This window comes from Helianthus annuus, chromosome 13 (assembly GCF_002127325.2).
Source record: "Helianthus annuus cultivar XRQ/B chromosome 13, HanXRQr2.0-SUNRISE, whole genome shotgun sequence".
Classification (NCBI taxonomy): domain Eukaryota; kingdom Viridiplantae; phylum Streptophyta; class Magnoliopsida; order Asterales; family Asteraceae; genus Helianthus; species Helianthus annuus.
Window position 1 is genome coordinate 137,309,666 of NC_035445.2, and position 12,095 is coordinate 137,321,760.

At 35.6% G+C, this 12,095-nt stretch overlaps 1 protein-coding gene across 2 annotated transcripts; it reads right to left on the minus strand.

The window, feature by feature from the left end:
- Positions 1 to 5,061: 5,061 nt before the first annotated feature.
- LOC110899539 (lysine-specific demethylase JMJ706) lies at positions 5,062 to 11,889 on the minus strand. 2 transcript variants are annotated; one of them, XM_022146426.2, is made up of 11 exons: positions 11,453 to 11,889; positions 10,316 to 10,661; positions 10,077 to 10,233; positions 9,776 to 9,995; positions 9,540 to 9,593; positions 9,376 to 9,455; positions 9,029 to 9,306; positions 8,129 to 8,518; positions 6,737 to 7,020; positions 6,498 to 6,656; positions 5,062 to 5,777 (listed from the first exon to the last, which is right to left on the minus strand). In XM_022146426.2, the coding sequence occupies exons 1-11, from the start codon at positions 11,453 to 11,455 to the stop codon at positions 5,496 to 5,498; spliced, it is 2,253 nt and encodes a 750-aa protein (XP_022002118.1). In that variant the 5' UTR covers positions 11,456 to 11,889; the 3' UTR covers positions 5,062 to 5,495. The 2 variants fall into 2 exon arrangements, with proteins under 2 accessions (XP_022002118.1, XP_022002119.1); XM_022146427.2 differs by having other exon boundaries at positions 5,106 to 5,777; positions 6,498 to 6,653.
- Between the last annotated feature and the right edge of the window lie 206 nt (positions 11,890 to 12,095).

The following is a 12,095-nucleotide window of genomic DNA, read 5'->3' on the forward strand; positions in this document are numbered from 1 at the left end:
AAACAGCCTAAGGTAATGAGTTCTCGAGTGAGGTCTCGAGTTAGGTCTCGACTGAGTTTTGAGATCTCGAGTCAGTTATGAGGTCTCGAGTCGCAACCTTTGTCTAGAGTCGGAACCATGGTCGGTCTCGACTACTGTATTTTATGAGATCTCGACTCATAATGAGGTCTCGAGTCGCAACCACGGTCTCGAGTTTCAGCCTTATGGTCTCGAGTCGCAACCTTGTGGTCTCGAGTTATGACCTTATGGTCTCGAGTCGAGACCTTTGTCTCGAGTTGTAAAGATTTAAGCCCTTAGTCGAAACCTCAGACCTTATGATCTCGAGTCGAAATCGTTGTCTCGAGTTATAAACATTTGAGAACACTTATGATTTCGAGTCGAGTTCTTGTGGTCTCGAGTCGAGACCTTTGTCTCGGGTGGTTAAAACTTATCTCGAAACTTCTGTTAACAGCTGTGAATGTGAAAACATAACTGAAAATTCGAATTCTAAGGGATTATGAGATATGGTTTCCTGTTTTAAGATTTTGGATTTTGAAAATTATAACTGTATGTTTTTGAATAAACTTAACAGATTAAATTGGATCAAACAGGAAAGAACATTCGTCAATCCTAGTTACATTCCAAAACATAAAGGAATTTTTCGAATTTTCCTAAGAACATGATGAACCCTAAAAATTAAAACATAAATTCTGGAACCCGAAACTTGAATTTTAACAGTTTTATACAGATTTCGGAACAGTTAATTTTAACCATTTTGATTTCGAGTCAACAGTTAATGCTTTTCTTTTTTCTTTTTCCCCGAAACAGAGATTTCGGCAGTGTCATATGACTCGAAACTAGCTGTTAGTTTTATTAGGTTTTCAAAACTCTGTTTTCCAGATTACAATCCCAGAATAATGGATACGAAAACAGAACTGACTAATCAACATATGCTCTGATACCACATGTTGGTCAGTTCTGTTTTAGGCATAATGGAAAAACATGAAAACACACCTTTGATTGCATCAGCACAGGCCAGCAGAGAATCCAGATGAAGACGCAGCAATAAGGTTTGACATGATTGTCATCTTGGTCTGGTTCCTCCTTACGGTGCAATCTAATGATGGTGGTAAGGGAAACCGAATAAGGGATTTCGGCTAGGAGAGAGGGGGCGATTTCATAAGTGATGTTATTGTGATTAGAGTCTAACCCTTTAACCCTCTAATTATCCCCTTATATATGCACCCAGGAGGAAACCCTAATTAGTTAATAAGGGTAATTAGGCCCATCAATAATTACCAACTAATTATTTAATAGGATTGTTATATATTTTGATCCATATAATGTAAATGATTATAATGGCTACTAGATTAAATATTAAATATAATATATTTAATCTTACACAGAATACATAAGGTTGACCCAACAATCGAACAATATTTTTTTCCAACAACCCCATACTTAACGATGACAATAATAAAAACTCTAGAAATACTTAGCCAAGCCATATAAATTTAAATATTTTGCCTCCAGCTCTAGCTTGAAAATGTTTTTTATTGCTCATAAACATGCATAGTTTATGAAGAGATGTATGATACCAAACCGGATCGAATTTAACCCACTGGGTCTAGATCTATGAGATTCAGATTGTGTCATGTTCACCAACAATGCTTCGCCTACAAGGCAAATTGTGTGAAATACAAGATTATGTGACCACCAATCATATACATGTCAAAACGGTTATGCTCTAAGACCATGAGTAATGGTGAGGTATGTAGTTTGGTATTTTTTAGACACGTGGCGTCCACGTCATCAACGTCTGAAAATAGAGTAGTGGTGAGGTATGTGGTTTGTAATTGAAAAAAATATATATGTATATATTAAGCCATAGCCCAACCAATGACAACTCTACCAAGCTCGTGGCGACAACCACATGGGAAGCCCAAAATGTGACAACCACATGACCATTTAGCATGGTCTAAAGGGATCTATATCTCGTTGACAATAACAGGTAACAATACATGTGATCTTATGCATACGGTCATTCGTTTTTTCCTCGACACCCTCTCTTACATATTTATTTTCTAGTAATAAATGTATACTTATTCGTTGGCTGGAAGCAGTGGCGGAGCTTGACCAAAAGTTTTGAGGGGGCGTAAAGTGATGGGACCCAAATTTTTTTTCCTATCATTATGTTTCAGGTCGGGTCGGCTATCGATTCGGGTCAGGTCAAATAATAATAGTTCCAAATAAAACTAAAAAATTTCATTTATTCAAAGGATCCGTTCTTATACATAAAAACTTGCGATTAAGTTTATTGTGTGGTGGGTAATCTAGGGTTAAACAAATAAGAGTTGAAATATATTTACAAAACTACGTACTCATCACTTATATACAAAGTGGTAACAAACTTTACTTTAATTTATATATTGTATAAATATTTAGGAAAAATAATTGGGGGGAGACGATCCTATATAATTTTTAAAATTTCTGGACGAAAAATTGGAACCTATACACTTGTAACCGAAACATTGAGGTGGGCGGGTGCACCCCCGGGCAACAATTAACCTTCGCCCCTGGCTGGAAGGTGGTCACAGAGAGAATCCCTTCATATGGCAACACTAACGGCGTTTTATTTTGCAGACTCGATCGGTGAAATCAACCCTGGAGTGCTCGGAAATTTATCATGTGGAAGTTGATATCCAAACCCAACAGGTTGCTGGTATTTGCTTCTTCACTTTAGTATATTACATGTTGAAGTACAAGGAACAGATAAAGGGAAACTTCCATTCGTTCAACAAGTTTTATTGATATATACAAGCAACTAGCACACTGTTATCAGATGCTAACGCTCCTATGGTTACAAAACATCTCGCTATCAGAATCAAACAAACTATTTCGCCGTCTTATTTATTAAAAACTAGTATAGTTTTTTTTTTTTTTTTTTTTTTTGGAAGGCAAAAAAAACTAGTATAGTTACCTTTGTATTACACGGGTCCCGTGAATAAGAAATTATTAAATACTTCGTAATTTATCTCGTTATCATCATAGAAAAATAAGTTTATCAAGTTTTATATTTATCTATAGCAACGTTTATAAGTAATAAACTTTCTATATTTATTGAACAATTCTTATACTTTCTAGAGTAGGGATGGCAATTAAACCCAAACCCGCTGGGTAAACCCGAAACCCGACACATTTGGACGGGTTTGGGGTCGGTTAATCGGGTTTGGGACGGGTTTGGGATTAGTCTTTATTTTTTTCGCGGGTTTGGGACGGGTTTGGGATTTAGTTATATACCCGTTTACCCGATCCAATTACCCGATAAAGTGTACCCGTTTACCCCATTATATACCCGATATAATTTCTTTTATATTATTAAATATGTATATATATGATACATCCATTTTTTACACATATAGGTATTCTATTCCGTATACATTATAGTTATTTGATATATATTTTTATAATACCAACACAAAATGTAGCCGGTTAATAGTTACCCGATAGATACCCAATCGGTTTTGAGATGAGTATGGCCAACGAGTAATCTTTTTAAATTAACGGGTTTACCCGATACCCGCGGGTATACCCGATACCCGATGGGTATTTACCCGCTAGAACCCGACGGGTTTTGGGACGGGTTTGGGACAAGCATATCTAACCGGGTTTGGGTATGGGATTACCTAAACCCGTCCCAAACCCGACCCATTGCCATCCCTATTCTAGAATACAAATATGATTTGAACCCAACCTTTTGGTTTTATATATTTTATTTTTTATTTATTGTCCCTGTTTATTGGAAATTTAGTTATTTGTATATTTTGTTTTCAGATTTATTGTCCCTAGGTATTAGGATTTTTTTTTTTAGTTTATACAAGATTCTTTCAAATAAATCTAGAAACTCTAAAATCAATTCCCTTCAAAATCCTTCTTAGTTAATGGGCACACGTCATAACCTACGATCCTTATTTAGTAGGTAGCATATAAATGCCCTGTCATTAGTAAATCATATAAAAACCGCTGAGAGAGCTCACACATTTAACAACCCAACTCAAAACCCCCCAGCTCATTATTTCTTGAATGATGGCATTTTATGTGAGCCTCTATCGTGGTCATAAAAAATGGACTCGTCAAAGTGTGACCATATTAGCCAGATTGATTTGGCACATGTGTAAGCATCTGTCTAAGTTAAAAAATGTCTGATGCTATATCAATATGAAAAAGTCAGCACAGGCTTTAGTTCTCATTCCATGTCATACACATATAGGTGTATAAGTGGAGGTGATTTATACACTACCATTTTTACTTTGTGGCTCACCAAATTATACAATACAAAAGTAAATATGATGAAATCATGTATGAATAAAATGATAATGCAAAAATACCCCTCATAATACAAACAATAAAATTATAAACAATTAACCACGAACAATCATTACACAAAACCTAATCATTGTCATCTAGATAATACTTTTAAGGAGTTGATTTCACAAACAGTCCATGTAGTTTAATCATAATCCTACCTTTAGAGTCTAAGTTTAGAATGTTTTGTGTGTTTTTGGTATTCATTTTAAAACAAAATTGTGTCTAAAACCTTTATTAAGAAAAATCAGTTGAATTGTTACAGCTTCGAATAATAACCTCATCGATAACAATGATACATCGTCGGAGAGGGGTGATCACGAAGGGAGGTGACTGGACATTAAGAAAAGAGGAAAGCAGTGTTTGTTTTTTTATTAGGTTTGAGTAAATTAATTAGACCTAAGAGTTGTGACTAGAACCAAACCATTTGAGTAATTAACTCGATTTTGAGAATTGTAATTCAAATGAGTATACCTTCTTTATAACTTAAAGCTTAATGCATGTACTTGTTGCAATGATGAATTTGTTTATGGATAAGAGAATTGTGAAGGGGGACAAAGAAAAGCACAGACAAGATCTTTTCTTTAAGCCAAAGAATCACAAGATCCTTACTCTTCTATAACCCAAAGAATCACATTGTTGCTTCCCTTCAAACCAAAGGATAACATTCAATCTATAAACAAACAAAATAATAAAAATAATAACAATATGCTTTAATTTGGAAAGTAACAAGATAACCTTTTTTAAAAAAATGAACAAAGTGGTAAAAAAATATGGATTTTATTTTGCTACCAAAGAATGAAAGAACTATGTGATGTTTTCATCTCACCAAACTAATCAACAGTTAACAACAAGATGTACATCAAAATAAACCGCTAAAATGATGACTGCTTACCTAAAATTTTTGCTGAAAATGAGAGAAAGAAAGGATCTCCAGCCGAAGCCCTTAAAAAAAGCCCAGCCCAAGAACCATTAGAATCCGCCAACGTGCCAATCACGCCCCAATACGAGGCCTGCACAAAAAGTATACTTTTCTTTCATCTAAAAATGTGTCAATTTGCTGCTGCTTCCATGTGTTGTTAGAATTTAGAAACCCTGTTTGGATCCAAGTTAAAAAAAGGTCAAGCACTCAAGCTCTAAGAAATCAGTATTCAAAACGACGTAGCATTGTCCAACCCTATAACCGATGGGCCTTTAACTTTAAGTCGTTTTGGACCATTTTCTAGAGGCAGTGGTTCGTGGTTCAAATCATAGTCTCTGTGTTTGCTCACAACTTCTTCGTTTCCCGTTTTCTTGTACTTTATTGAGATGTGAGTGATGCTTCCTTTGTTTGATACGCTTTCTTTGGCTTCTTTAGAGTGAATGGAACACTCGGATGCTGAATCATGCCGAGAGCCAGCTTCTAGCTGTAATCTCTTCAATCGTTTTAGCCCCTGTGGATACAAATGCTGATCAATAGTCGAAAAGAGGACATAAATGTATTATAAAAGAACTAGAGTTTGGCCCATTTGCTTATGATTGGGTCAACTCGGGTTATAATTTAACACTAACGGGTCAAATGGGGTAAAATATTAGGAAAAATAGCTTAAAAAAGAAACAGGTCAAAGGGTTACGAACCGCTAGAGCATATTATATTTGAAGCTCTATTATTATTACAAAAATTTTGGTCAAAGTGAGCTTGTTCTGACCATTAGCACCTGCCTTTTTTTAAAAAATAATAAAATGAGTAAGGTACACAGATAGTCCTTGTGGTTTTCCAAAATTTTGGATTTGGTCCCTAGCTTTCCAAAAGTACAGGGATGGTCCCAATGGTTTGCATTTGGTAACGCATTAAATCCCCAACCTTTGCCAAAAGTACATGATGGTCCCTGTGGTTTGCACTTTGTAACACATTTAGTCCGTAACTTGAACCTTCCTGAAACCATTAAATTTGTTGGCTAGGGACTATATTAGTTACAAAGTGCAAACATAGGGATCATCCGTGTACGTTTGGAAAGCTAGGGAACAAATCCAAAATTTTGGAAAACCACAGGTAGCATCCATAGACTCAACTCTAATAAAATAATGAAAAAAAAAACTTTTCAGAAACAATAAAGTAGCAATAATAAAACAGAAGACAATGAGAATGCCAAGAACAAGAAAAAGATCATTACCTGATTTTCAAAACCTGGAGGAACAGAATCATGTGTATTTCTGTGCTCTGACTTTAAAGATGAACGACGTTTGACCCTAAATGTTTCCGAGTCAGAATCATCACTTTCTTGATATGTAACTTTAACATCGACAGGGAAATCACTATCACCTTTTGCCTGCTATAACAAAATCGTTCTCATTAGACCCCAACCGTCACATGATCAAAATTTTTGCCCAAATAACTAGTGTTAAATCTTACATGGTTGAGTAAAGATAAACTATCTGATGACGTACAGACGGTAGAAGTATTCAAATCAGGTCCAAACTCAATTTTGCAATATGGATCATATGCTTCGTGTTCAGTTAGTGGATACAGTTTAGATAGTAGAATCATGTCGGAAGAAATTCCAGATTGCTGTTGAACCTCGTTTATGATATCTTTTTCGTGCTCAAACGTCCTGGCTACAGCCTCCATGTCTAAGATATTATCCCTTACAGAGATTGTAAATTTGTCTCCACAAGGTAGGTTAAGTAGCTTAAACTCTGAAATGGAAAATTGAGCAATATTATAACTAAGAAATGAAGGATTAACAAAAAAGTTACGATGGGTTTCTTTATTGATCCATTTACATATTAATGTGTCGATATGAGTCCACACAGGTTAATAGTCATCCAACGTGTATTTTTAGTGCATACGACTTCCTAAATCATTTTATTTGAACATTTACCCGCGCTAATATGCTGAAAAGAATATCTACACATGTTTTACATCCACCGAAAACCATAAAAATAAATTTAAATTGGACAACGGGATGGGCTGGTTTTAAATTAATTGTAAATGGAAACGTAAACGCTATCTTAAATATAGCTTTAATGAAAATTTACGTCGATGCGTAAACCAACTTGAATTTATACCAACAAGTGCATAAAAATAAGCACGTAAGAAAATATTGTTTTTTTAAGTTAAAGACTGGCACGGCACGTTGCGGCGGTGTTGAAACGTGAAGCGACTCGAATTTATACCGTTTAATGAAAACGTATTATATTTGACCCAACTCGTTTCAAACAACATTTACGTCAAAACGAAGACCAATTGAAAACGTACATAAAAATAAGCATGAAAACGTATCATATTTGACCCGACTCATTTCCGGAAGAAAAAATGATGGCAAAACGTACACCAACTGAAAACGTACACAATCATAAGCATAAGAACATATTATATTTGACCCAACTCATTTCCGGGAAAAATTTACGTCGAAACGTAAATCAACTTGAATTTATACTGATACGTACATAAAGATAAACACGTAAAACTTGATTACAAAGTCTTTAGAAACTTAAGGGGTTGTAATCGCCAATGCTGAAAGTTGTGGAATAAAAGTATACAAAAACTCAAAAATGTCAAAAAAAAAAAAGACGTCAAAAAGTCAAAGTACTGTTCACCAAACTTCCTAATTGTATTATAGATAATATTTTAGATATATTTGATGATATTGATGATGATGATGATGATGATGATGATGATTTTAGATATATTTGAGGCATCGTTTTATTATTTATTTAAAACAGTAAAATTGACAAGTTACCAAACCCACCCATCTTGCTACCTCTAGAGAAACAGAAAGTCAAAAGTGATGGGTCATCATACCATGGCGAAGGCACACAGGATGTAGATAACAGTTGCAGTTAATATACGCTACATAACAGTCGCGTTTGCAAACACTGCAAAGAATGGTTCCATGACAATGTGTGGAAGCACCCATGTATTCTCTTGATTTCATTAGACACCAGCGAATCCGATGTTGGAAACGGATTAGGTTCACAAATGCTACTTTAATGTTTCTATGAGATACCATATCTTCACAAGATTGATCCTCATACTCCATATTTGAACGAAGAATCATGGATTCTTTACATAAAAGTTCCTCATGAGGAAGAAGAGGTGTCCGGTTTAGAAGCGCATAACGATGACTAGCTATTGATCCTAATAAGAACCAATCACCAATTGCAAAATTTACAGCCTCGCTGCAATTGAAACCTATGGTATACATACAAGCATTAGTAACTTATGATAAAAAAGAGTAAAATGCCATTTACGTCCCTGAGGTTTGGCCAGTTTTGTAACTATCGTCCAAAGGTTTGTTTTTCCGCATCTGGATCCAAAAGGTTTGAAATCTTGCCATTTTCATCCGGCTCGTTAACTCGATCCATTTTTCTCTGTTAAGTTAGGGGTATTTTTGTCTTTTTTCTTCGTTAAGGATATTTGAATTCTTGTACATTATGCTAAATGCTTGTACATAAAGTGAAAAAGACCGCATTGCCTTTTAAGTTAACAAAAATGACGAAAATACCCCTGACTTGACGGAGAAAAATGGATGGAGTTAACAAGCCGGATGAAAACGGCAAGATTTTAAACCTTTTGGATCCAGATGCGGAAAAAACAAACCTTTGGACAAAAGTCGCAAAACTGGCCAAACCTCAGGGACGAAAATGGCATTTTACTCTGAAACAAAATTTCGTAGATACGAATTATGGAAATTTATTATACCATGACTAAATCCTGCATGATATGCTCGCGGAAATGTCACTACGAATTCCCCGGGCTTTTGAACAGCTTTATAAACCGGAACACCGTGTTGTAATAGAATATTCGGAGGAAATATGGTTGTCTTTCCCAAAAGAACATCAAAAGCACCATCTTCGCCATCAGTTGATAAAATGTCATTAGTATACACGTTTTGTCGAACAACCTTCTCGAAATCCAGAACAGCGTGACCAGGAACACCATACCATGTTTTTGCGGCTCCACAATGATGAAAATTCATGCTACAATAATATAAGAGAGCATGAGACAAACATGCTTTACAATACATTATATATAGCAAAATTAAATACCTATACAAGTAATGGTCTTCTACATGCCAAGCAAACATGCTAAATAGCATCCCAATGTAAAGCATAGGCTCAGTAACTCCCTGTAAACATATAAATAATAACTAAAAATTGGATGTAAACTTTTTAGAAGTAAATAAGAGAGGACTGTCTGAAATTGTGAATACCGGAATAGTTGTTTCAAGCAGACGTAGAATAGAACGGGACAGTCTTGAAACTTTCTGAATTTAATAGAAAAAACAAACCAAGATGTTGATTAATAAGGATGAATAAAGCAAGAAACATGCAACAATGATCCCAAATTAAAACACCGTAACAGAGACACATGCATTGATACCACTCAGCAAGAAAAGTCGAATAAGAAAGAATCAAAAAAGTTGAATGACTGAAACAAAATCAAAACCTTTAGATTCCATTTGCTACTTGCAAGTTGATCAGTTGGAGAAGATGAAAAAGCACTGCCATCAACATCACATGCATATTCAACGCTTTCCGTCTTTCCACAAGCTATTTCCTGCCAAAATTCTTTTTCTACATATGTAGCAGGAAGACATCCAGAACTATGATATCTACGAGCAAAAACCTTGTTCGCCATTTTCTCATACTCACGGAACGTGTAATTTCTGATGAATATAAAGCATTACTCAAACTGAATAAAATCACATACTTAGGAAACGATAGCAAATTTCATATGAAGATTCAACCTTCCACTCATGAAGAAGGTGACCTTATCATCGGTATTCCACTCAGCGAGACGAAGAGGTTGCACTCTTGTAGTAAACTTAAAACCAACTTTCTCTCTCGTCAAAACTATTCCAGCAGGAACTGAGGCACTTAAAGGAGAAACAATCTTGCATATACCTAAATACAAAAAGATTCAAGAAGAAAATATGAATTTAGAGAACCACATTAACCTTTATCAATTTTTATTAACAAGTATTACCAAATCGTGAAGCTTCTGGAGCGATCTTTTGCAGATAAATCAAAGGATCCTCAAACTCTTCTTTACTTGGAAAGTATACAGGGCACTCTGGAACTTTATCCGTCCAGTCAAGATCATTCAAGTCAAACTTTTGGTTTGACATATTATCTCTACCACATAAATCCAGAGTGCTGGATAATCTATCACCAGAAGATGCAGAACCTCTTAAAGCATCTCCTCTGCTTCGAGTCATTAGGTTAGACGCAAATGTAGCATCATTCACAGTGCCAGATCCCATCCGCTGAAGCCTCTTGTGCTTCAGATAGTTTAGTGTATCCTCTCGGGAAGAACAAACCCTTCCTTCCACCTGTCGAAACCAAAAACATAAGTCGGATATTGTTCCGTTCATAAACGTCAAAAGGTCTAGGTGTTCATAAACCCAAAGCTGACATATCCACAATGATTACAAACAATTATACCGTGTCAGTGTGCTAAAATCGTTTAAACCTCACCAGACTAACAAACTAACACACATATAGACCAGTGGCAGATTTAATTGGCAAAATCAACCAAGTTTTTGTCCCAAAAAATTATATACAAACCTAATACAGAGAAATTGGCCTGTATAAACAAGTTTTCCTCATACTAGATCCGTACAGAAAGATATTATGACTGGGCACTTAGAGTTTTGAATTGATCATTCATCGTACATCATCATATAACTAATCCTTAATATAATTAACTCTACTGGTTCAATTTCTGGTTCAATGTCATGATGAAGTTGAATTCAACCATACAAAGTCAAACAGCTTTGAACAGTTAAACTAACGAATTCCTAACAAACATCGTTGACGAATAACAACTGAACAATAATATTATCAGAAATTAGGTCAATAAAGTGTAAACAGTACACAAATAAAGTCAAAACTCCAATAAAACCGAGACACAACGTATTCGTGGTTACAAATTGAACAACAACAAAAGAAGAATCGCCGTTTCAAAAATTCCGATTAACCGTTAGAATACGAACGAACAGTAACACATATATTCTGCAATTTTCCTCCATAGTCCATACACAACAAATTGAACAATAACAACGACTACAAAATGCAATATAACAGGATTAAAATAAACGAAAAAATGATGGCGTAATCATACCATATCATTCCGAACTTTCTCGCCGGAAGCCTCCGTCTTCTCTCACTTCACCAAAACCACACGAAAACGAAATGAACGAACAAAAACGGTTACACAACGACAAAATTCAACCGGAAATCACGATCTCCGTCGTGTATCTCCGCCACATTACCTCGAAACCGCCTCAAACACAGAGATCGGAGAATTTTCACCGGTGAAAACTCTGTGACGTCAGCAAGACGGTGATAATTGATATCACCGTAGCTCTGGTCAGTGTGTGATCGCTGACGTCAGAACTTAATCGCCGGAGAGGATTGCCGGAAAACGAGCGGTTTACCGGCGAAAACAGAGCGGTTTTCCGGATGTTATAGAGAGAGAAAGAGGAACAGTTGTAGAGAGAGAAAGTGAACAGTGGATGAAATGCAGAAAGAGTATGGCGTCAGGAAACCGAAAAAGGAGAGAGAGAGGATAATTTATATCTTTTTATTATTGTATTTTATTTTTGTCATAATTGTAACTTGTAACCACTTTATTAATTTTAAATGATTTTTTTATTTTTTTATAAAAAAATGGTGGTGAAATAATGAAGGAAAGTGGTGGTTGGTTAGGCATGTTCAACCAAACGCACCCTTTATTGACGCCTCGAAACGCGCCGTTTTATTGC